We start from the raw sequence: 27,350 nt of genomic DNA, 5'->3' as shown, positions 1-27,350 counted from the left end.
CCAGGGCATCACCCTGGTGGTTAAACATCTGGGAACTCAGCCGCCGGTGCATGATGGATCACGAATGGCGTCTGAACTCCGAGGTGGCGCAAGGTCTCTTTCGGCAGTGGGGAGAGCCTTGGTTAGATCTATTCGCCACCGACGAGAATGCGCAATGTCAGCAGTTCTGCGCGTTGGAATTTCCAAGGCGGCACTCGCTCGGCTACGCTTTTCGTCGCGAGTGGAGTTGCGGTCTGTTGTACGCCTTCCCGCCTATACCACTTCTGCCCAGAGTGCTGAAGAAGATCAGGCGCGACCGGGCCCAAGTCATCTTGGTGGCTCCGGATTGGGCACGAAGGTACTGGTATCCCGAGCTACTCAGTATGTTGACCGATCTTCCGATACGTCTGCCCCTTCGGGACTATCTTCTGTCGCAGCAGCAGGGGACGGTCCTCCACCCGAACCTGTCCAGCCTCCACCTCCATGCGTGGAGATTGAGCGGCGGCAGTTGATGCCATTTGACTTGCCTCCTGAAGTCTGTGATGTCATTCTGGCAGCCAGACGTCCCTCCACAAAGACAGTATACGCCTGCCGGTGGAACAAGTTTGTGGCATGGTGCACAGCAAAGGCTGTGGATCCCCTTTCCGCCCCTCTTTCTGAGGTTCTCCTCTTTCTTCTTTCTTTGGCCCGGCAGGGCTCTGCCCTGGGCACCTTGAAAGGTTATCTTGCTGCCATCTCTGCCTTCTTACGGCTTCCTGATCAGCCCTCTCTTTTCAAGTCCCCTGTAGTGTCACGCTTTCTTAAAGGCATTACTCACACGTTCCCTCCTGTCCCTTTCGTAATGCCTCAGTGGGACTTGAATCTTGTCTTAACATTCCTGATGTGCGCTCCCTTTGAGCCTCTTCACAATTGTCTCTTCATCTTCTCACTCTTAAGACTGTTTTCCTGGTAGCCATCACCTCGGCTAGACGGGTGAGTGAGCTCCAGGCTCTATCGTCCAAGCCTCCTTTCCTATCTGTTCATCCGGACAAGGTTGTCCTTCGGCCTCGTCCCTCCTTTCTTCCGAAAGTGGTGACCTCCCTTTCATCTTGGGCAATCTGTCACCTTGCCCACCTTCTTTCCGCCTCTGCATCCTTCCAAAGAGGAAGAGCGGCTCCACCGTCTGGACCGAAAACGTGCGCTCTCCTTTTATTTGGACCGCACAAAACCGTTCCGAGTGGACGACCAGCTTTTCGTTGGCTACGTGGGTGCAAAGAAGGGAAAAGCTGTGCACAAACGGACCATCTCCCGGTGGGTCGTTTTGTGTATAAAAATCTGTTATTCCTTGGCAAAAAAGGACCCTCCTGTTGGGCTGCGAGCCCATTCTACTCGGGCCACGGCGGCTACTACTGCTTTGGGACGGGGAGTCCCTTTGCAGGACATCTGTCAGGCGGCGAGGTGGGCTTCACTGCACACGTTTGCCAGGCATTATTGCCTAGACAGCCAAGTCCGGAGGGATGGCTTCTTTGGCCGTTCTGTCCTCCAGGACTTTCTAGTGTGATCGTGGTTCGCAGACCCACCACCGGGTTTGGTATTGCTTGGGTATCTATTCTAAGGTGAGGAATCTAACTAACGTGTTTCTTTCAGATGAACAAGTTACTTACCTTCGGTAACGATGTATCTGTAAGAAACATTAGTTAGTTAGATTCTTCACCGACCCACCCATCCTCCCCGTTCTGCGAACTGTCATCTAGGGTTAAGGCTATCCCTTTCAGGGCCCTAGATTTTTTGGCACCAGTGTCGGTCTCTTGCATGGCTCTGCGTTCCTGGCGCGGAAAGCTATGTACAAGAACTGACGTCAGAGCGCGAGGGCGGCGTCTAAGTACTCAGACGACGTCATTCCGGCGCATGACGCCAACGACGGATGCGGAGCCGCAGACGACGCCTAGCGACGCGCAAGGGGTATTGCTACAAAAATCTTCCGGATCCAGTCTGACGCCTGGGGATATTCTAAGGTGAGGAATCTAACTAATGTTTCTTACAGATACATTGTTACCGATGGTAAGTAACTTGTTCTTTTGTAAGCTCTTCCATGTAGAAATGCACATTAAAAAAAAAATAGGATTGAATTGCATTAGACTTACAAATTTTCATTTAAAAAAACCTTTGAAATTCACTGGAAAAACCATAGGTTTCAGGCACGTTATAGTTAGTTGGACATTTCACTCGTACAAAACCATAGAAATTCCGGCGTTATAGTTATTTCAGCTAACTATAACTCGCGCCCCCGCAATGCCCCACTGCTGATGACGTCACATATTACATCATTCATGACATGGTCGGTGACATCACGGATGACATCTCAAATGACATCACTGATGACATCCACGTGAAAATCTGATGCACCTCCTCACACCTGAATATAACCTTTGATACACCCACTCTAAAATACAGACTACCATTTTCGAAAAAATAGACCCATCAATACCAGTTACTAAATACGCACTGATTGATTCCTAGGTCTACACACACATCCACTCATTCACCCATACAGTCACTCATACATGCAGTCACTCATCAATACAACACTATCATATGCACTCATACACCCTATACAGACACTCACACACTGCCACATATCCAGAGTTACTCACACACTTAGTCATGCAAAGAATCAATCCTACTTCCATTTACTCACCTATACAGTTATACAGACACAACCTCACTTATTCATATAGATACTAACACACAATTACTCTTATAGAATCACTGATACAAATACACACTCATCCATGCAGCCACTCTCACAATTACGGACTCTCACATATAGTTATTTATATACACCATCACTCACATATACTGCCTTTTACATATGTAGTTACTTGCACATGTACCACTGAGACATCATCCATTCACTCACCAACACACCCATATACACACTCACCCACACAGCTGTTTCCACATGCACTTTTGAACCCATACGCCCAGTGAATCAACCACTCACACGTCTACGCAGAGTCACACACCTCCCCCCCACACACACACACACTCAGGCAGCCATAGAAATACTCAGGCAAGCAATCAATAACCCATATAGACACTCATGCAGCTACTCACCAACCCATGCAGCAGCTTACACAACAACAGACAGACCGATACACTTTCACACAGTTTAGTCACTAACCCATGCATTCAGTAAGACACATTTAATCACTCACTTATACAGTCATTCACGTACCTACTAAATCCTTCATGCAGACACTTATACACTCACTTATTCCTCAATACAGCTTGGCATATATATATATGAAACCAAATTAAACTTTACAGAAACAGTCACTGGATGAAGTCATCAGTGATGTCATTTTATATATTACCTTCTGGCGGTCGCCAGTAGGTAGTTATAGTTAGAACCTATTTTCCATAGGAAATCCGCAACATTCTATTGCCAATAAGCCTGGCGCCGGTTGATGAATCCTCGCGAAATTTTCCAAACTTTTGGCCAGCTCTGCTCCTACCCTGAAAGTTTCGTGGTGATTCATCAAGCGGGGGTTGAGAAAAAAGGGGGGTCCCAAAATGCGTTTTCCCCATGCAATATCCCATAGGATCTGTTGTCGCAGCTACAGCCCGAACCGCTGAACGGAATGACACCAAATTTGGCAAAGAGGTAGTCCTCAGTTCGGACTCGTGCCTTTTGCATATATGGTGTGAATCCGTTCAGTAGTTCCTGAGAAAATTAGAGTTAAAAGTACATAAATATCTATGGCCGCGGAGGATCCGCGCACCCTACACGCACCGTTAGTGCACCCTCCCCGAACTGAGCGCGCACCCTCCCGGTTGCGCGCTTAATGCTAATTGGCTGTCGAGTGTCTCTCTACATTCGAAACCAGGAACTGTTGGCGGCCATTTTCTGCCTCGGTAGAAGCAAGGCTGAAGAAGCAAGGGGAATAAGTGTGTAAAACATATAAAGGGGGGCAGAGTGGAAATACTCTGACCCTCTAGAGGTGCTTAGGGGGTCCCAGAAGGACCCCCTGGGGACCCCTTTTTTTTTTTTTTTTTTTTTTTTTTAAACGGCGAAATGCGCGCACGGTGCGCGCATCCTATCACGTTGGGTGCACGGATTCTCACAGATTGTAAGGAACATTATATATGATAAGCTCATATGTTGAAAAGTCAAGCACACTTCCCGTCTTGTTTAGTAACATTGTGTGCTGAACTTGTGACCTGTGAGCTCAGTGCAGTGTTCCATGAGCTGTTTCTATGGTAACAGGCAGAAGGCAGATTGGGGGAAGGGTTGAAATGTATTTCAGTTGGAAAGGGTTGAAATGTTTAACCAATAGAAATGTGTGTTTGCTTTTGAGTTTGTGTGAAGGATTGTAATTTGATGTTTACATGTATATGTGTGGAAAATGTAAGGGAAACTTTTCCATTCTTTGTTTTTGCTGAGAGGTGCACAGTGCAGAGATTCTGTAAAAGAAATTATGGTGAGTGACTGATATACTTCTTAATCTACAAAAGAACTTGAAAGATGAGTTATTTAATTGTGAGGAGATGTATGTAGACTATTTTGATTTTAATCAGACTAATGTATTTCTCCTGCTAAAGTGTAGGGAGTACTTTTTATCTACAGTCTTATTGACAGTGTGTGTGCATGTAGAAACCATTTTGTGATAAGCATTTGTGTTTTTCATGTGTTTGCAGACAGATAACTGTGTTGTTTTTATATTTTGGTAGAATTAGAAACCAGTCATTGTTTATGAATTTGTGAAATGAGTTGTGTTGTTTCTATACTAAAATGTAGTACTACTTCTAGATGATGAAATGTGTTTTGGTATAGTGCAAGGGATAGTGAAGTTTGTCTAGAATCACACAGTGAGTCTGTGTGCATTTGGGAACCACTGTGAGAGAAGCATTTGGTAACATTGTGTATTTGCTGACAGATAACTGTTTTAAAACCGGTCATGTCAAGTTTTAGTAGCATTAGAAGGTAGTCTTTGCTTATGCATTGATAAAATGAGTCCGGGTTTGACACTAAGGTGCAGTACCATGTACTATTCTGTTCACTGTGGCAGAACTGTAGTAGTAGTAATTTATTTGTTAATTAATTAAAATCATTACAATCATGTGCGCACACACAAAAATAAAATAAAAACACCTTTGAAAAGAACCACTACTTGTAAATTAATAATTAAACATTTTTCGACCTAACGTTAAAACCTTTACATAAAACAGTAATTAAAAAGCTTTATAATCAGTAGACAACATTATACTTCCAATAATTTCCATTTAAAATGCAACAAAATAAAACAGCATATATTAGCAGCAGTTTTTGTAATTTGCAAACATCTCACTATTATCGTTTCATATTAAATGAAAAAAAGAAAAAAGCATTATGCTTACCATAATACCTTTTACTAACCGCAAAATTTTTTTTATTTTAGCAACATCTTTCTAAGGTAACATATATTAGCAGCAGATATTACAGTTGAGATCCTTTTACTATTATCCATTCATAAATTACTATAAAGTGCATTGTGCTTACTAAGGTGCTTTATGTTAGCAGCTAAATTATTTTAACTACATCTAATTAGAGTAACATGTTTTAACATCAGATAATTTAGCAGTAACACAGTTGATATAATATGACCTGTGAGCGACAGTAACTTCTAATGATAAAACATTTCATAATTTCAATAAGTAGACATTAAGAGATCATACCAACTAAAAAAACAATGTTATCTCTAATAATTGTCTACAAACTCCTAAATTATATTAAGTTGCTGGTACTCTATAGTCGTATGATATTATTCTTCAAACAGCTATTTTTTGCAATTTCTTTTCCACAATAGTGATGAATTTAATAAAGAGATGGATAAATTTAATATCATCACCACTTAAACAGGCAATAACTGCATTCCTACATGTTCTAACTCCCGATTCGTTTAAAATCGGTTTAAGGATAGACTTTCGAGCATCAGTTAACCCTGGGCATATTGTTACAATATGCATTAAGGTTTCTTCCGTTAACCCACAGAGCCTGCAGACATTAGATGACCATTTACTTTCCCATTTTGGTATTCCATCCTTTGTTGGCTATCTACCCAACCTTAAATGAATAAATTTGTTCTTAATCAAAGGTCTCAAATGGTATGACAAATAAAGTTGAGGGGACAACCTACCAAAAGAGTTAGCTATAGTCCAAAAATGAGTTTTTTTTCTTAGGTCATCCTTGTCCATTATAGTGCTAAGCAAAGCAGCCATTTGATTCATTTCTTTCTTAAATACAGTTTTACTCCTCACTTCGTCTTCTAATTTTAAGCATTTATAATTGCTTAAACAATCATTTAAATATGACTGCCAACTTCTTGAGTATTCACCTTCTGAAATTTCGAGCCAACACAACTTCGCTAAAGATCCTTCCTCTGATCGTACTAATGATAATAAAGATTTTAAAAATACAGATTGGCGTGTCAATAATTGGTTCTTCAAACCAAATTCTAATCTTATATTGGCAAGACTAATATATTTAGGTATCTTAAAAACAGATTTGTATGTCCTAATTTCTATATCATCAAGCAATTTTGCGTCTTTGCCCCTAAAGATGATAGAACAATAATCTAAAGATGGAATCAATTTAGCTCTCATCACCCTCATTAAATGATCATAATTAGGACAGACCAATTTGTCTCTCAATTTTCTAAAAGCAAAAGCGAGGGATAAACCCCTGGCTTCAAGTTTATTAAAATGCTGCCTAAATATCAGTCCGTCATCAAAAATAATACCCAAGTATTTATATGTTTTAACATTTTCAATCACCAGGCCGTTAATATTCCATTCTTTTATTCTCGGTTTACCCTTTCCCATAGTCATTATTTTTGTCTTTTTTATATTAATAGTTAGTCCATTTTGTACGACATAGGAGTTAAAGGAATCAATTAACCTTTTAAGGCCTATAGCGGTTTGGCTCATTAAGATGGTATCATCAGCATATTGCAAATATTTAATTTCATTACCGTATATCGAGGGTGAATGCGAATTAATAGTATTAAAATGGGCTGGGAGATCGGCCATAAAAAGATTAAAAAGGCAAGGAGCCAAAACACAACCTTGTTTTAGTCCTACGTTAGTAGTCAAACAACGAGTCGTATGTTTACCATCGCCAATCTTAATCTGAACCCAGGTATCGGAATAAAGTAATGTAATCATTTTTAATAAATTTTCCGATATTCCCCAGTTCCTTAACTTCGACCAAAGAATATTTCGCGGGACAGAGTCAAACGCTGCTTTTAAGTCAATGAAGCACACATACAGTGTTTGCTTCCTCATTTTAGCTTTTTCACCTAATAATGTTAATAAAATCAGATTTGTATGAGTTGATTCACCCTTTCTAAACCCAGTTTGAAAGTTGGGAATCAACTTCTCCTTTAAAGCCCATACCTCTAAATCATCCAACAGACAACTAGCAAAAATTTTTGCATCTACATCTGTAAGTGTAATTAATCGATAATTAGCCGGATTATCCTGGGGGCCACATTTATAGATTGGTTGTATGATACTTCCGTGCCATGTTAACGGAATAAGGCCTGTTTTAAGTATATCATTAAACAGGAGCATTAATAGCTCCGGCCAGTTCCTTAATTTAGCTTTAAATATGGCATTCGGAATACCATTTGGACCTGGAGCTCCCTTGGATTTAATCTTATTTATCGCTTTTTCAACTTTTTCAAGCGACCAAGGTTTGATTTCTACACTATACTGATGATGATTAGGACTCTCCTGTCTAATTCCATTTTTTATTTTAGACCTACAGGTAGGACTATTGCTAATACACTTATCATGCAATTGGCCTTGAGTATCCACTTTCGAATTAAAAAAAATTCACCCAACTTATTTCATCTACATTAGCACTACTGCTTCTATTATTTCCATTTTCAAGGTTATTGATTATGCTCCAGAATAACCGCAGATCTTTTGATTTACAAGCATAATGCATCTTATCATAATGCATTTGCTTTGCTCTCCAAATTTCCTTCTTGTAGCCCTGTTTTAAATCTCTAATTTTAAGTGATATCTCAAAAAATGATACATTGCTTTTATTTCTGTACAGCAATCTAATTGCTTTATTGAGTCTTCTTTTTTGTTGTAATAGGTGGAACGAATACCACTCTGGTTTCTTAGGGTTCAATAATATACCCCTAGATGGCTTGTCCCTAGCACATTTAGCCAGGAGTTTGTTGCATAAATGTGTCCACAATTCCACCATGGGTTTCCCTTCACCATAAGCAGACTGCACATCTTGTATTATACAGGTAAGAACTCCCAAAATACTTGCCTCATTTTTTTCATTCCATATTAATCTTTTAAGATTAAAAGCTATGGGAGCTGTTTTCAGGATTTTAGTTTCAGGCAGGCAATCAAAGACTAAATCAAATTTAACCACTTGAGGATTGTGGTCACTCTCAATCCTCGGGACTATCTGATAGCTGCTTACCATGTTATATAATTTTTTTGACATTATTGTATAGTCTATTACAGATAGACCACCAGCTTTATTAAACGTTGGAGTATTATCTGAGTCTTGCATAATTTTCAAATTGTACTTTTTAAACTCAGTCTGTCCATTGAGCTAAACAGTTTAAACCAACTGTCTGTTTTTTTGAGGCAACTAAGTGCATGTTAAAATCACCTGTGATAATAAATGCTGAATCTAGGTGATCAAAATATAAAGTTTTTACCAGTCCCCATAACTGAATAATTTGAGTGGATCTAACCTTCTTTTTACAACTTAAATAAACATTTAAAAAAATGATTGATTGACCAGCTATTAATTTGATACACTGCAACCATTTTAACTGAAGGTCTATTTCAAAATGTTCTACTCTAAGACTTAAAGAAACATATATAGAGAGCCCACCACAAGGACGACCTGAATGAGCTTCACGTGTTGCACTATTGCAGTATTCAAAATAACCAATAAATGGTTCGCTACACATATTCCATGTTTCTTGGAGAATTATTGTATTAAAAGAGTTTAGAAAATCTATTACATTTGGATCCTCAATTAGGGATTTTAAGCCATTAGTATTCCATGAACAGAATTTCAGAGTATTTGAAACTTCATCAAGAAGAGGTTCACATCAATCTTTCTTTCCATGATTTGGATTTGTTAATATTCCTGGAAGCCAGCTCCAATCATCTAAAAGTTCTGGGGATTTTTTCAGTGCCTCACATGTTCGTAAACCAGACGGGCTACTTCTAACCTTGATCCCATAAGATAAATTTAACTCCGTCGATGGGCCTGATGCCCCTTTTAATATTCTTATCTGTGATACCTCAACTAATTTTTTCTCCTCCTTTTTCTTTTTTTTTTTTTGAGTCAATAACTCAGGTGGATTGATTGGAATTAGCAGCGTTGGATATCGTGGACCTTGCGGTCTCCAAACTCTAATACCCCACTTTTCAAATATTGTGCCATTGGCCATTATTCTATCAACAATTTCAGTATTTCGCCAAGTTGTAATTGTTGCTTCTCTATTCATATTGACATCTTCCTGCCTAAACTCTACTGCTTCCAGATCCTCCGTTACCACATCTTTAAGGTCTATAATTGCATATAACAATTTCAAGATATTACCTCTATTTAAAATATCATGAGGACCTCTTGTTGTATAATAAGGACAAAAGGCTACTTTCCTCTTATCAATCAACAAGTTTGATGCCTCTATTTCCTCCTCATCTACAAAGGTGGTTGACAACCTGTTCTCGGTTGGAGACACCCGAACAATATCTGCTAGGCAGTTCAATTCATTATCCTTCATTAATTTTCCGTATTGCACATCCAATTGGGCCACCTGATCATTCATATTGCCACTTTGCTGATGGATAACCTTCTTGACTCCCTGTTCAACCATTACATCATTAATAGATTTCAGACACAAGGTATGCCCCTGTTCATTTTTAATACTACTTAAATGATCGGTATGGCCTACCAATTTCTGTTTATAACCTAGAGGTTCATCTATAGCGTCCACCCTTTCCTTTATAAGTTGTTTCAATCCATCTTCCCTCAAAATTTTTGAAGGCTCTAGTATAGGGCCTGGACTCAACTTACATTCATCTTGCTCAGCCTGATCACTGTCACAATCCTTCAAATGATTTCTCTTAACATTTAATCCCGAATTTTTATTATTACCAAAAATCGGAAAATATAATTTCATTTCAGTTTCGGTTTTAGTTTCTTTAGGATTTTTTGGGGGATTATCACAACTATTCTTAATGGGTGATTGTAAGTTGTACATTATCTTATTACGTGTCTTCCTTAACCTTTTTTTTGCCCTTTTTGAAAGGTTCTTTGGTTTTAAAGGGACACTTGTTACCTGGGACCGATTTGGGCCTGACTTTTTTACACTACTTTGTTTTTTTGGTTAACATAGGATATTCAGTAATAAAGTTTCCTGTTGCCAAACAATCTTTATTTAAATCACCCTTCATATTAATGAGGGGTTCTTCTATTGCATTTATTTTGCTTTCATCTTTTACAAGTTGTTCCTTAATATTATTATCAGAGCTATTTGTACTATTTCCATTGGGTACATCCTTTTGATGAAGAGTCAAATTATCTAATGACAATAGCCCCTGTCTAGACGTACAACCTGAGATATTCTTTTTTTCTAATGAATCAGTTGTTTTTTCTGTACCTTGTACTCTTGCACCCGACAACTTTTTTACTTCGTGGACCATTGAGCTTACTATAGATGGTAAATCGGAAATTTTATCAATCAATTGCGCGCAGGTACATGTTATATACAGATTCTCTTTGTCCGCTTGAACCTTTGTTATGAGGTTAGTTAATTGCAGGAGTTTTGTATCAATACCCACAACATGGGATGCTAATCTATTTAAGATATCTACTTGGACGTCCAATTTATCAGAATGGAAATTAAGCGCATTGGTGATAGTCCGTGGTATATAAAAGACAATCCCATACGCCCCTCTCAGGACTAACCACTCTTTCTTTTGGATCACCTAGGTTTGATTTGTCTGTCTCCTCCAGTTTCATTGGCGAAGATATATCTTCTAGATTAAAATGGCCATTTAATTCTATGCTAGGTTGATAATTTATATTAATAATATTATCAGTACTACCCACACCTGGTTCCACCAGTGATTCATTAGTGGTAAAACAATTCTCCATACTTATACTTGACTGTTCCAGGTTAAATAAACTGACATTACCACTTTTGTCCAAACAGCTATTTGGACTGAAAATTAAGTCCTCTAAAACGTATGGGACCAATATCGGTTCAATAATATTTTCTTCACAACCCAAATTTACAATTCTACAATCTACTTCCGAATCGAACACAATAACATCTTCGACATTTTCTACCTGGTCAGCAATGGGGGCGCACATGTGAATCTGTGCCTGAACCTGCGCCCTTTGCTGGCCAGCTAAGGATGATGTCGCCTGGGACAAAGATAACGGCACCATTCCCACTCCTACTCCTATCCCTTCATCAGTTGTATTCCTATCCTGACTACGTTGACTATCCATGATAATATTCAGATTTTCAGGCATCTTTAAACAGATCAAATCACAACTCTTTTCCCCCTTTTTACACGATGATAGCGGTGAGATTAAAGACACCTTACCATCACTAGTATCTCCGCTAAACTCACCCTTATCCTTTTCGGTGATATTACATGTGTATTTGTCAGACTGGTTTTGATGGTACTTAAAAAAATAACTCCTTATAGATGATTGAGCCACATATGGAGATTTCATACAGATCCTACTATCCATACTACCCATAACCTTATTAACGGGCGCTGATAAGACCTTATCTTCAACTGGCTGACACAAACTTCCCTCTATAACTGCACTGCTATTTTCCTGCTTATCCAAATTTTCCCCATTTTGCTTATATTTCTCCGGTTGGGGTTGAACCACTAAAGATTCTTTAGCTATCTGACTTTGTGTAGGCTTTGTTATAGCCAAACGCTGGCGACCTGACCTCATCCTGATTCACTCTGTATTCACACTGTATTTAACTGTTTATAACCAAATCAAACTATCTTTTCTTAATCAATTCCCTCTACCCACCAAACAAGCAAAAAAAAAAAAAAAAAATGTAACACTGACACACACCCCTTATCAGACTCATGCACAATTAAAAATCTACTACTAATTAATTTCCGTTGATTCCGGTAATTCAGCAAATTCTGCTATTTATAAGTTTTTTGGTGTTTTTTTTTATCTGTTCAGTTCACTTTCCTCTCGCTTTTCCTCTCCAAAAGAGACTTCTCTCTGGTACGCCTCACTCTCTTCACTGCGCCGCCTCTCCGCTTGTAAGAAAAAGGAGAAAAACTGCACTAACCTAGCCCACTAGCCAGGTATACCCTCCTTTGTCTTAAACAGGCAGGCAGGCAAGGCAAAGCAAGAGGGAGGCCACCAATATGGGTGGACTCGAGCAGGCTCGAACAGGCTCGGTCAGGCACTGTCAGCTCAGCAGCGTAAGAGTTCAACCAGCTGAACAGGCGACGACGGCAACAGCAACGAATTCGCTTACTGCTCTCCGCTCTCTCCTCTCTCTCATCAAAGTCTTTACCTCTGTTATCAAAACAGCAGGCAGGAAGCACGGCGGCAATCTAACGCCGCCGAAAATGAGCTTGAACTGGGCAGGGTAAGGCGGGTCAAGCAGGTCAGGAGCACCTTCCACCTTATGCCTCCCGTCCCGTACGACCTCCACCTACCGCCAACAACCTTTCGCTGCTCAACTGTTCAGCTCTGCCACTGCTCTCAGCATTTAGCGTTTAGCATTTAGCATTTAGCTGCAGCTCGCTCGCTGCACCTCTCGCCACAGCCGACTGCCGTCGGATGCTGAACACGCTCTGGTCTGCTCCTGCTCCGCACCTGTGGCAGAACTGAAAATTTAAAAGTTTTACCTAAGCACTGTCCTAGAAGTAGTCTGATTAATCTGAAAGAAACACGTTAGTTAGATTCCTCACCTTAGAATATCCCCAGGCGTCAGACTGGATCCGGAAGATTTTTCGTCAGCAATACCCCTTGCGCGTCGCTAGGTGTCGTCTGCGGCTCCGCGTCCGTCGTCGGCGTCGTGCGCCGGAATGACGTCATCGGAGTACTTAGACGCCGCCCTCGCGCGCTGACGTCAGTTCTTCTTTTTTCCGCGCCAGTAAGCGCAGATCCGGGAGAGCTACCCCTTTAGTCAATTTTTGACTAACTTTTTGATCCTTTTTGATCCTGTCAATCGACTCCGGTGCCGGTAGGATGCCTGGTTTTAAAGCCTGTGCTGACTGTAACCGCCTGATGTCGGTTACGGACCATCACCGCTGGTGCCTGTACTGCTTGGGCCTAGACCACGACGCGGAGTCGTGCTCGGACTGTAAGGCCCTGACCTCGAAGGCTAGACGGGAGCGGTCCCGTAAGCTTCTCGAGATTCGCCACTCGGCTCCGCGCGCCTCTCGATCCCGGTCCAGGAGGAGGTCCAAGGATCGGTCGCGGAGCCGCAGCCGACGTCACCATCGGTCGTCGGGATCCAAGTCTTCGGGTAAGTCGAAGCATTCCAAGAAGTCCAAGAGGCGACATCGCTCTTCGGACTCCCCTCGCCGGTCGCGCGACTCGGCCGAGGGTCAGGGTGGTTCCACCCCGCGGCTCCGGCGGAGCCGCAGGCGCCGCGCATGTCCCCATACCCTCCGGTCCCTGGGACTAACGCGACGCCGGCGGAAGTCAGTGCCTTCCTCTCGGCCATGAGGAACCTGGCTCCGCCATCGGCGCCCGCTGGTGCGCCTTCGGGCCCCGCGGACCCGACTGGGCTGCCTTGGCTGCCGGTGGCTCCGGCCCCGGCGCCGTTGACGGCTCCGGCCTCGACGCCGCAAGCGCCCGAGGGACCCGTTCTCGAGTCCCCGTCGACGCCGGTCGACCTCGTCACGCCTCCTCCGCCGGCGTCGACACCGGTACCACCCCCGACGTCGACTCCGCTCGACGTCGTGCCCCAGTTCAGTCCCGCTCCGGGCCCGGCGCCGGTCCGGCGTCGATGGACGCCGAGATCGACGCCGCTAGAGACACATTTTGTCTACCGCCCGGTTCCGTTACTTTCTCCTCTACACCAGGAGTCGGATGATGGGGACTACTGGGAGGGATCCGAGGATCCTATGGCCGCTCAGGCCCAACTGTCCCAGGACTGGGCAGATGAACTGGGGGAGGCCAGTGGTCTGGATACCTCGCCAGACACTGGATTCATCTCTCCTCCGACTGTGGCTTCGGAGGAGGGTGCTGCTTTCTCCGTGGTGCTGCGCAAGGCGCCGCAGCCCTTGGGCTCGAGCTACCTGCCGTGGCTGTGAGGACAAATGTCCTCACTGAGGTGCTTCAGTCTGCAGCAAGCTTCACTGAGCCTCTGCTGCCGTTCAATGAGGCCCTCACTGACGTTCTACAGGGCACCTGGTCCAAGCCCTCCACAGTTCCTCCTGTGGACAGGAACGTCGCCAGGCGCCACCGCCCTGCTCCGGGTGACCCCAGTTTTCTGTCCCAACACCCTACCCCTGAGAGCCTGGTTATCCAGGCCTCCACCTCCCAATCCTCTTTCCCGACCGCCCCGCCGGACCGGGATTCCAAGAGACTAGAGCAGTTTGGCAAGAAGCTGTTCTCTTCCCTTAGTTTGGGCCTGCGGTCTTTGAACACCGCTTGTCTCTTGGACCGTTATTCCCACTCTCTGTGGGATGCGGTGGAGGACGCGCTGCCCCTGTGTCCGGAGGAGGTCCGGACACGACTTACCCAGGCTCTGGCCGATGGGAGGGATGCCGCGCGACATGCTATAAGATGTGGGCTTGACACCACGGACTCGCTGGGTAGGGCCATTTCTACCTCAGTGGCGCTTCGACGTCACGCCTGGCTGCGGTCCACGTCATTTTCGGGTGATGTCCAGAGCTCTCTCATGGACATGCCCTTTGATGGCACTCGCCTTTTTGGCGAGAAAGCGGACAGTGCGCTGAATCGCTTTAAGGACTCCCGGGCTACGGCCAAGTCCTTGGGCCTCTCGGCCCCGCGGTCGCAAACTTCCGCCTTTCGTGGCCAAGGAAGGGGTGCCTCCTCACGTACGCCTAGCCACCAGCCGCAGAACCAACCTGCGCGCAGTCGCGGACGTGGTTTCCGCCGAGGCGGTTCTGGAGGACGACTAGGTCAGTCCACATCCACCCCGGCAGCATCCGCCTCAAAACCTTCCTAGTCCGAGCTTTCAGGCCCATTCCACGCCAGTGGGCGGCAGAGTTCGCCATCACCTGCTCCACTGGCGGTCCATCACATCGGACAGGTGGGTGCTGCAAATCGTCCGAAGGGGCTACTCCCTCCCCTTCGAGACGACCCCTCCAGCCATGCCACCGCAGCACCACCGTATCTCGGGGGATCATTTGAATCTTCTCCATGAGGAAGTTTCGGCCCTCTTGGCCAAGGGGGCCGTCGAGCGCGTTCCGAGTCCAGAAGTAGGTCGTGGTTGTTATTCCCACTACTTTCTGGTTCCCAAGAAGGGCAAAGGGGGCCTACGCCCTATCTTGGACCTCCGGAACGTCAATGCCTTCCTCCGGAAGGAAAGGTTCAAGATGTTGACTTTGGCTCAGGTTCTAGCTGCCCTAGACCCCGGAGACTGGATGGTAGCGTTGGACTTGCAGGACGCATATTTCCACATCCCCGTCCTGCCGGCCCACCGGCGTTACCTGCGGTTCACGGTGGGCCACGAGCACTTTCAGTTTACCGTGCTCCCCTTCGGCCTCACCAGTGCCCCTCGGGTGTTCACGAAAGTGATGGCGGTGGTCGCAGCTCATCTGCGCGGATCAGGGGTTCCAGTCTTCCCCTATCTCGACGACTGGTTGTTGAAGGCGGGCTCGCCCCGAGCAGTCGTCTCCCACCTCCAGACTACGGCGGATCTCCTGCATTTGCTGGGGTTTTCCATCAACGTACCGAAGTCACACCTGAGTCCCTCTCAGAAGCTCCTCTTCATCGGAGCGGTTCTCGATTTGGCGCAGTTCCGGGTCTATCCACCGGAACAGCGGGTCCGGGATATACAGGCCCTGATTCCCATCTTTCGGCCTCTATCCTGGGTTTCGGTCAGGCTAGTGTTGCGGCTTCCTGGGCTGATGGCCTCCTGCATCCTACTAGTGCATCACGCCAGGCGGCGCATGCGGGCTCTGCAGTGGGACCTGAAGTTTCAGTGGGCCCAGCATCACGGCAACCTGTCCGACCATGTCTTGATCTCGGAGGGCACTGCACAGCAGTTGCAGTGGTGGCTCACGGACCGCGATTGGGTCATGGGCAGAAGCCTCTCCCTTCCCCAACCGGAGCATGTCGTAGTGACGGATGCGTCCCTCCTGGGATGGGGTGGCCATATGGGAGAGGCGGAGATCAGAGGCCTCTGGTCTCCGGCGGAGTCTCGTCTCCACATCAACTTGTTGGAGCTGAGAGCGATCCGACTTGCACTGAAAGCCTTCCTTCCCTCTGTCCGGGGAAGTGTCGTGCAGGTGTTCATGGACAACACCACCGCCATGTGGTATTGCAACAAACAGGGCGGGGTGGGGTCGTGGACCCTTTGTCAGGAGGCCCTGCGCCTCTGGACGTGGCTGGAACACCAGGGCGTCACCCTGGTGGTTCAACATCTGGCGGGCTCTCTGAACGCCAGAGCAGACGAACTCAGCTGCCGGTGCATGATGGATCACGAATGGCGTCTGAACTCCGAAGTGGCGCAAGGTCTCTTTCAGCAGTGGGGAGAGCCTTGGTTAGATCTATTCGCCACCGAAGAGAACGCGCAATGTCAGCAGTTCTGCGCGTTTGAATTTCCAAGGCGGCACTCGCTCGGCGACGCTTTTCGTCACGAGTGAAGTTGCGGTCTGTTGTACGCCTTTCCGCCTATACCACTTCTGCCCAGAGTGCTGAAGAAGATCAGGCACGACCGGGCCCAAGTCATCTTGGTGGCTCCGGATTGGGCACGAAGGTACTGGTGTCCCGAGCTACTCAGTATGTTGACCGATCCTCCGATACGTCTGCCCCTTCGGGAGGATCTTCTGTCGCAGCAGCAGGGGACGGTCCTCCACCCGAACCTGTCCAGCCTCCACCTCCATGCGTGGAGATTGAGCGGCGACAGTTGATGCCATTTGACTTGCCTCCTGAAGTCTGTGATATCATTCTGGCAGCCAGGCGTCCCTCCACAAAGTCGGTATACGCCTGCCGGTGGAACAAATTTGTGGCATGGTGCACAGCAAAGGCTGTGGATCCCCTTTCCGCCCCTCTTTCTGAGGTTCTCCTCTTTCTTCTTTCTTTGGCCCGGCAGGACTCTGCCCTGGGCACCCTGAAAGGTTATCTTGCTGCCATCTCTGCCTACTTGCGGCTTCCTGATCAGCCTTCTCTTTTCAAGTCCCCTGTGGTTACACGCTTTCTAAAAGGCATTACTCACATGTTCCCTCCTGTCCCTTTTGTAATGCCTCAGTGGGACTTGAATCTTGTTCTCACATTTCTCATGTGCGCTCCCTTTGAGCCTCTTCATAATTGTCCTCTTCGTCTGCTGACGCTTAAGACTGCTTTTCTGGTAGCCATCACCTCGGCTAGACGGGTGAGTGAGCTCCAGGCTTTATCTTCAAAGCCTCCTTTTCTGTCTGTTCATCCGGACAAGGTTGTCCTTCGGCCTCGTCCCTCCTTTCTTCCGAAAGTGGTGACTCCATTTCATCTTGGGCAGTCTGTCACCTTGCCCACCTTCTTTCTGCCTCCGCATCCTTCCAAAGAGGAAGAGAGGCTCCACCGTCTGGACCCAAAACGTGCGCTCTTCTTTTATTTGGACCGCACAAAGCAGTTCCGGGTGGACGACCAACTTTTTGTTGGATACGTGGGTGCTAAGAAGGGGAAAGCGGTGCACAAACGGACCATCTCTCGGTGGGTCGTTGTGTGCATCAAAATTTGCTACTCCTTGGCAAAAAAGGTCCCTCCTGTTGGGCTGCGCGCCCACTCCACTCGGGCCACAGCGGCTACTACTGCTTTGGGACGGGGTGTCCCTTTGCAGGACATCTGTCAGGCGGCGACGTGGGCTTCGCTACACACGTTTGCCAGGCATTATTGCCTTGACAGCCAAGTCCGGAGGGATGGCTTCTTTGGCCGTTCTGTCCTCCAGGACTTTCTGGTGTGATCTTGGTTCGCAGACCCACCACCGGGGATGGTATTGCTTGGGTATCTATTCTAAGGTGAGGAATCTAACTAACGTGTTTCTTTCAGATGAACAAGTTACTTACCTTCGGTAACGATGTATCTGTAAGAAACATTAGTTAGTTAGATTCCTCACCGACCCACCCATCCTCCCCGTTCTGCGAACCGACATCTAGGGTTAAGGATATCCTTTTCAGGCCCGTAGATTTTCTTTTTGGCACCAGTGTCGGTCTTTGCATGGCTCTGCGTTCCTGGCGCGGAAAGCTATGTACAAGAACTGACGTCAGCGCGCGAGGGCGGCGTCTAAGTACTCCTCCGACGTCATTCCGGCGCACGACGCCGACGACGGACGCGGAGCCGCAGACGACGCCTAGCGACGCGCAAGGGGTATTGCTGACGAAAAATCTTCCGGATCCAGTCTGACGCCTGGGGATATTCTAAGGTGAGGAATCTAACTAACTAATGTTTCTTACAGATACATCGTTACCGAAGGTAAGTAACTTGTTCTTTAGTCAGTTTCTAAGTACCAAATAGATTGCTTCAAATGTCTATGCAGTATGCATGTAGTGTTCTAACATACTATATACTTGTCTTTTACACCTTCAATTCCCTAGTCAGTATTCATACACTTCCAGGAAACACCCTGTCACTTCCTTTGCAGTCCTCTAGAGACCCATTCAACAGCATGTACTGATCCATTCACTGTGCCAAAACCCAAACACTTATAAATTCACAAAGACACTCTCTTTCCAGTACTCTAATGATTCAGTCACTGCCCAAGTATTCATGCACTGAGCCAGGTCTTAGCACATGGACTTCTTCAAACCCCTATCCACTATGCATGCAGTCCTCTAACCACCTAGACACTTGTCTTTCACACTTTCAATTTCCTAGTCAGTATCCATACAGTCCAGCACTTGTCACTGCCTTTGCACTCCTCTAGTGACCCATTCAGTACCAAGTACTAATCCATTCCCTGTGCGAAAAGCCTAGCACTTATAAATTCACCTAGGCACTCTCCTTGCTGTACTCTAATCATTCAGTCAGTAGTCAAGTAGTCATGCAGTGAGCCAGGCCTTAGCACATGGACTGCTTTAAATGCCTATGCAGTCCTCTAATCACCTACACAGTTGTGTTTCACACCTTCAATTCCATAGTTAGTATTCATACTCTTCTAGCAAACACCCTGTCACTCACCCAGTGTGTCTCCTTATAGTACTGTAATCATTTAGTCAGTTAGCATGTAGAGTTTTAGTGAGGTAGGCTTTAGGGCATGAATAATAATAATACAGCATTTTCTAAAGCGCGAACAACTACCTCACAAGGAGGTGTCCCGGCGCTAGGAGAGCAGGCATAGCCACAGGGACCCATTTTGAGCACTTAGCGCGGTTGGGTGAAGAGCCAAGTCTTCAACATCTGCTTAAAGCAGGATTCAGAGGGGGCCTGCTGAAGCGCTGGGGGCAGGGTATTCCATAGCGCCGCCACATTGGCCAAGAAGGTTCTTCCTCCCAGCCGAGCTCTTTTTGTTCGTGGAACTGCTAGCTGAACGCGGCAGTTGGAGCGGAGGGAGCAGGCCTGGGTGTATCTCGGCAGCCGAGCTCTCAGGTAGTTTGAGCAGGTCCCATACAGAGATCTAAGGCCAGCGTGAGTGCCTTAAATTTGATCCTGCTGGCTACTGGTAACCAGTGAAGTGAAAGAAGGTGCGGAGAGACTGAATGCTTGAATGGAATACGCATTAACAGTCTCGCAGCCGCATTCTGGACCATTTGCAACCACTGAGTTAGATACTTTGGCAAGCCCAGATAGAGTCCGTTAGCGTAGTCCAGCCTTGATGTCTCTGTGGCATGGATTACTGTTTTTCGGCAACCCTCTGGTAGGAGTCGCAGAATCTTCCGTAGATTCCTCAGCTTGCACAGACAGCACCCAACTACCTGCTGGATATGCGAGGCAAATGACAGGCTGTCGTCCCATCGCACCCCCAGATTTTTTGCCGTTTGGCTAGGCGAAGGGGCCGGTCCCATCGCCGCCGGCCACCAAAGCTCCGAGAGTGGAGGGGAGCCTTTTCCAAAGAAAATCACTTCCGTCTTGTCTGCATGAACTGCTTCAAAGTAGTATGCACTATGCGTGTAGTGTTTTAACCATCGTCACACTTGTGGTTCAGGGACATAGTTTCTTAGTCAGTATTTATATAAAATGTGTTTGTACAGTAATGGAATAGTATAATTTTGAAAGTTATTAATATACATTTATTTGTGATTCTTTTTTACAGATACAGAATAGGAGTGTTTCTCATCTGTTTGCACTCTTGTGCAAGATTGTTCGGATGAAGGGTCCTTAGGTGTTTCATCATACTTGCCGTGCCGTACGAGTATTTCTTGTTAGGATCCCCTCGTGAGAGAACTCTTTTGCAAATCTTGCACCTGATCAAGGTGGCATTGGTCTTTGTTTGCCCCTTGGGAAAAGTAAGAAATTTCCTCCCCACTGAAGAAAAACGTTGTGGGCGTGGTGCCTTCTGCAAAACATTTTCCTCGGATTCTGTAAATATTTTAAAGCGGCAACATTTACAGTTTTTGTAAGTTAAACTTATAAAATTTTGTTAGCTGTATGCATTTTATATATCTGTGATTTGTTTCTTGTGTTATTTTGTTGAGAATACCATGTTGTTGTTTTTTTTAACAATCTTTCTAATTTTCCAGGTCTGTTGTCGACATCCATGGTCTCCACAGGAGTGTTCCGCCTTGTTGTTTTGTATTATTGTTGTTACATTTTTTTATTAGTTTATCGTTCATATATATGTTAATAAAACAATAAAGTTTGAAAATAGTTTATCGTTTACATATTTATGATTATAAAAAATCAAGTTTGAACAAAAAAATTAATAAAGTTTTTGGTTGTTCTCTTAACTGCTGTGTGACTTTCTTGTTCTTATTACTGTTATTTGATGGAGTCCACCATGGTGTTAAATTTTGGGGCACTTATCGCTGGAATACTGGTGATATCTGCAGTTTGCACCAACTTCTGAATAGTGTGTTAGATTTATCTCAACTTTACTTCCGTTAAAGTGCTGATAATGAAATGGAGACTAGCTGTTCTCGTGCAAAAAGACACGAAGTGCACCTTTCCAATTTATTCTAAATACTAAAATCCTGTATTGAATTGCACTGAGGTAGGCTGCACTTACAGTGTACACAAATCTATTAAGAAATCTCATTGTATTTATATTGATTGGGAATAGTGCGTCAAGTGCTGGATCTTGACGAGATACTGCTCAGTTTGTATATTGTTCTGCATACGAAAAAAATCACATCACAACTTTCACACCAATTGCAATGCGAAACAAATTCCGGCGATGACACGTTGGCACCAGGGATTTTACACCTGCTTTCTACTGGTGTTAGGCAGGACAACTACCTGCACCATGAAAGGGAACACAGCCAAGAGCCACACCAGAACACCCACAGGTGCCATAGAGTCAATGAGCATAATACAGGGATACCCATGAGGGCCAGAAGACTCATCTCAACAACTCCAGGACCGCCAATGCCCCCCAAACCCACATGTTAGTAAGTGTGTGCTTGTGGTCATTGTCTTAGCATGATAGGCACGAGCCCTGCAACATCACAGTGTGCTGTCACCTCCGCATTGGCAGTGAGCCTGGACGTGTAGCTACGCACGCTTCCTCCTGCATGCACAACTGGCGTGTGCTGGTCTTGGGTTCACAGGTCAGTGCAGGGGTGTGCCTATCCGGCAAGGGGAACGGGGTGTCTCGGACATGTCCGTGTACAGGAAGTGCGGTAAGTGTGTCTCTGTGTTCTGGTGTGGCCTGCTACAAGAGCCGCAGCAGTCGATGTTGTAAAGTGGCATGCACCACCTCCAAACGGCACTGTGATGGTGTAGTTGGAATGTAGCAGGACATGCGCAAATAGGCATTACAATGGTGTGCCGTACGAGTGCACGAGATACAACAGCGCACCGTACAAAAGTGCGGGGGCTCGTGGGAGGGAGGAGCAGCTGTTTGGCAACATAACACACAGTGAACTCGACCATGTGCCACATGCTGGGCATCTCATCCATGATGACCACGGTCGCAAACATCCCACAACACCAACGACTGGCCTTTGTACACATCCTGTATGAATGCAGCGTGGTTTTCACTTGTATGCTCGTTTAGTGGTGTGATGTTGGTGGGTTGTGTGACTTGTGCTCCTTGTTGGTGTGTTTCATTTTGGCCATTGTTAGACTATATGTGTGTTGTACTTAATTGTGCATGTGTGCCATTCTGCCCATCTCCCCACTCCCTGCTTCTTCCTCTTCCTAGTGCTTTTGTCTATAATTGTGTTGCTGCACACACAAATACATGTAAAGAATAAATTAGAATAGTTGCTTGATTCTTTTAGGTTTCAAAACTTCTCTATTGGTTTCTTTTTAATTTTCCATATGAACCGTTTTTTAAATATTCAACAACACATAGAAGTCAGAAGTGCAACGTATTCTATCAACACACTTTCTAGAACATTCTACAACATGTGCAGGTTAAAAGTTCATCAATTTTTTAAAACTCAACGATATTTTTTTGCAACATTTTCTTGAACATTTAACGACACGTGCAGGTTAAAAGTTCACGATTGTTAAGTTCCAACAGTGCCTTCCAAATGCAAGTAGCAGGTGTGGTTGAGCTGAGCAAATTTTATCCTATGATATGTACTCCACGTTGAAACTGCTTTTTCTTAACCAATCACACAGATGCTTTTCCACAAAACTAATGTGCACCCTACTTTTAAAAAAGAATGCTTTTCATGATATCTTTAGAGATAAGTTATAGATAGGAATTAGCATTTAAAAAACCTTTGAAATTCACTGAAAAACCCATAGGTTTCAGGCACGTTATAGTTAGGAATTAGCATTTAAAAAACCTTAGAAATTCACTGAAAAAACCATAGGTTTCAGGGGCGTTATAGTTAGCTGAACATTTCCCTCGTACAAAACCCTAGAAATTCCCCTGTTATAGTTAGTTCAGCTAACTATAATTCGCGCCCCCGCAATGCACTGCTGATGACGTCACATATTACATCACACATGACCTGGTCAGTGACATCACTCATGACATCACTGATATCTCAAATGACATCACTGATGACATCATCCATTGAGTATGTTTCTGAACAGTTTTAATATGTTCAATATATATAGGGAAAGACCTGTTGAAAAATAAGTGGGTGTACAAGTGTGTGAATGGATGATTTTCTAGGTGTGTAACGGACTGTAAGTGAGTCATTAAATGTATCTTACTGCAGACTAGTGACTAAACTGTGTGAATGTCTGTATGTGTCTGTGTGTTGGTGTATAAGTGGCTGTATGGTTTTGTGAATAGCTATGAGTGTCTATATAGGTTATTGATTGGTTGTCTGAGTATCTGTATGGGTGCCTGAGTGTTTGTGTGGGTAGGGTGTGTGTGAGACTGTGACTAGATGTGTGAGTGGGTGATTCAGTGGGTGCATGGTTTTAAGAGTGCATCTGTGATGGACTGTACGGTTGGGTGAGTGTATGTATGGGTGTGTTAGTGATTGAATGTATATCTCATTTGTACATGTGTCAGTAACTACATATATGAAACGCAGTGTATATGTGTGTAAGAGTATATAACTATCTATATGTGAGTGTGTGTGATTTTGGGAGTGGCTGTATGCGCCATAGTGCAAGGATATCTGTGTCAAGTGCTGTTTGTTTTTCTGCAGGAAGACACAGAATTTGTTAGTATTTTTATGAGTAAGTGAACTTGAGTGTGTTTAACTGTATAGGTGAGTAAATTGGACTGTGATTAATTATTTGCATGACTGACTAGATGTGTCAGTACCTCAATGGATGATTGGTGGTGTGTGAGTGTCTATATAGGTGTATAAATGCACAGTGACTGTAAGTATGAGTGACTGTACAGGTGAGTGAGTGGACATGTATGTAGACCTAAAAGTCAATGAGTGGGTGTGTAGTTATTGGTATTGGAGTATCTATGGTTGTCAAAACGGCCGTTTGAAATTTTGAGTCGGTGTATCAAAGGTTATCTTAGGGTGTGAGAAGATGCACTAATTTATCACATGAATGATGTCATCAGTGATGTCATTTGAGATGTGATGTCACTGGCCATGTCATGAGTGATGTAATATGTGATGTCATCAGCAGTGCATTGCGGGGGCGCGAGTTATAGTTAGCTGAACTAACTATAACAGGGGAATTTCTAGAGTTTTGTACGAGGGAAATGTACAGCTAACTATAACGCCCCTGAAACCTATGGTTTTTTCAGTGAATATATATATATAATGTTTAACGGCTATCTCCGGTCGTGAAATATGGCCCACCGCGGTAAAGGCGGATCCTACAAGTACCGATTTGGTGTTTGAGTGGCAGGAAGGAAGATGTGCCGGCGCTATGCAGGATGGTGCCAGCACGTTCACGAATGACAGCAACAAAGCGGGGCAGGTGGCAGCAGGTTCCCGCATTTACCCACTGGGCGAAGAACTTGTTTTAATTTTGAAAATATAGCGCGCCCACTGTGGATGACAAATAGCGCACTACGATACCCAGAAGGCCGTGTTTTCGGCCCCGCCCACTGAGGCAGGTGCTTAAATGAAATTGTGCGCTATGCAACAGCGCTATAATTTTCTGCTGACAACACGCCACACAAGAAGGGACTGTTTGATTCCCGAAACGCGTTTGGCGAATGGATTGTTTTGATGCAGGACTCTGTGAATCATCTGCTTGCATGCTGCCATTAAATTTAGTGAAAGATACTCATCTTCCTGTGGCCTTATTTCGAATGGGAACCTGTTTTTTTGTGTGTGTGTGTATGTATATATATGTATGTGTATATATATATATATATATATATATATATATAACAAAATACTAGCCCGATGGCAAACTTAGGGTAAGGGAGGAGTACAGCATGAACAGTAGGCAAGTAGGGAAAAACCAGTGACAAAATGTTAGACACTTGTGGAGAGAGTAAGCGAGAGGTGGGAGTAAGAGAGGCAGAACCAGCTAGAGAACAGGTAGAGACTTGGTAAAGATGAGAGGCAAGTGGAGAGGACATGTGGATGTAAAGGCACGGAACCAGCTAGAGACATGAAGAGCATGGTTGTAGGGAAAAGGGCAGGAGCAGTGCTTTAAATGGACCGGTATTTACAGGTACCGAGTACCTGCACTTCTTATTTTTATCAGTGTTAGTACCGGCACTTCTTTACTGCCAAGGAATGTAACGACACTCATGACAGGTAGGCTTATTGACTGCTAGTGAGCACTCGGCTGTTAGGGCTGGAACCTATCCATGACGGCCAAGGCACTTCTGTAGTCCTGAGCTGAGCCGCTGCTGAGCTATTGAGCATGGGCTCATATGTTTGATGTCCCTGTGTTCACCATCACACCCTGTTTGACAGTGGAGGGCCTATTTAGGCCCTGTGCTGTTAATCACATTCACACTATTGTGTTAATTTGTGTAAACACAGGTATGGAGGCAGCACTCTGACTGCGACAATTAAGAAAGCCATGGGAGGTAAGTGTTTGCTTATGTCTGTGTGCTTGCCTGCGTGTGCCTGTTATTGAGTGAGAGAGCGAGGGAGAGTATCAGGACACTCTCAAGAGATGTAATACAGGGAATGCGTGGAATGCTTTTGTGTATATGTCTGCTTCTTTCTTTCTGTGTGCGCGCGCTTGAGAATATATAGTATCATGGCAAACAACAGTAAATAACTAGGGCATTAAGAAATGGCAAATATTACAAAACAAGGAAATGTTAACATATCATCCTGTTTGGCTTTTATTTTGTGTAAGGAGTTAACCTGTTTTGTTTACATAAACGCATTTTATGTGTTTTGGTATGTGCTGCAACTGGTACAGAAGTTATTATGTACCATTATATCTTGCCCTTAGCCCCCCCCCCCCAGCTCTGCCCACTTGCCACACCTCTAGCTTATTTTAATGAGTACCTGCGCATAGTTTTTTTCCCATTTAAAGCACTGGTTTTAAAGCCGTTCTTTTGGGCTACTTCTTTTTTTTAATTTGCCAATCCATCCGACTCGGATCGATAAATAAAAAAAACGAAAAGGTGGCATTTGTAAGTGTGCGTATGGGTGTTAAATGCGTGCCATGCCTACAAAATGATGGGCAGTCCGTCATTAGGTCTGTTTTTTCGCACTGGTGCTCAGCAGCCGCAATGCTGTTAAACATGGCAAAAAACATTAACCAACCCAATAGGCCTCATAGGTGGGACCTATTGCTTGTGCTAATGCTTGATAGGGCAAGCTGCTGCTGGTCACTTTCTCCAGCTTCCTCAGGTAACCACTTCAATCTGTGTGTGTGTGTGGGGGGGGGGGGGGCGATTGATCATGGTTTGACGAGTTTTGTCACGGCTGCTTTGGTTCCCAGCCCGGCACTGGATATAGTATCCACCAGAAATACTGTATCACTTTTTTATTGCGTCTCATGCAAGGACACTAACTACTTTTATCTCTGTTTTAAGTGGGAACCGATGAATCCCAGGAGAGCAGCATGACAGATGCAGACGACACACAGCTACATGCAGCAGAGAGTGACGAGTTTTAACCCTGGACAAAGCTGAACGGGACCTTGAAGTTGACTGTTATTTTATTCATCACCATAAAAGGTCTTTCAAAGCCACTAAGCCTTCATGGTATCATTAATACTCTGCCAGTAATGCACCAGTTCAGCCGATTTACAGTCTACAGTCTGAGAATTGAAAACCGTGCAATATTCTGTGACGCTGCACTTTGGGACGATGAGGCTCTTTTCTGAGCCGCCTTCCCTTTCGGGAAGAAGAGGAGACTATTCCGAACATGGCGGTCTTTTGGTATGAGACTGATTTACGAGGAGGGGTCAACAGTGTGGGGAAGGTTTACTGAAAAGAATTAAGTTTCCTTTTTCTTTTTTTTCGCCAAACAAAAAACGTCTCTAAACAAACTTGAAACACAAAATAACTCTTAAGTAACTTAATTTTGTTCATGCTGTAGCTACTGGAGTTCTGATGGATTTTTTTTATTTCGAGTCTGCCATGGGCAGCACCAAACTTTGATTGAATGTGGACCCTTAAATACGATTTGTGTAAAAGAGAGCACCAAACCTGGGAAATGTGGTTGGCTCTTGAACACCGCAGGAGCTTCTGTGAACAATGAATGCATGTGCTCAT

The 27,350-nt window shown here is 44.7% G+C and overlaps 1 protein-coding gene across 6 annotated transcripts in view; it reads left to right on the top strand.

Moving 5' to 3' along the window:
- CDC27 (cell division cycle 27) overlaps nucleotides 1–27,128 on the top strand; it is a 1,680,535-nt gene extending 1,653,407 nt beyond the window's left edge. For all 6 annotated transcript variants that reach the window (XM_085650282.1, XM_085650285.1, XM_085650283.1 and 3 more), the window contains one exon: nucleotides 26,667–27,128. In XM_085650282.1, coding sequence (XP_085506408.1) covers nucleotides 26,667–26,749 — 83 coding nt within the window. In that variant the 3' untranslated portion in view covers nucleotides 26,750–27,128. The remainder of the gene's footprint in view (nucleotides 1–26,666) is intronic.
- The last annotated feature ends 222 nt before the right edge of the window (nucleotides 27,129–27,350 follow it).

Source organism: Triturus cristatus, chromosome 1_1, assembly GCF_964204655.1.
Source record: "Triturus cristatus chromosome 1_1, aTriCri1.1, whole genome shotgun sequence".
Classification (NCBI taxonomy): Eukaryota; Metazoa; Chordata; class Amphibia; order Caudata; family Salamandridae; genus Triturus; species Triturus cristatus.
The sequence above is the reverse complement of the archived record's forward strand: the minus strand, read 5'-3'. Positions and strand labels throughout refer to the sequence as shown.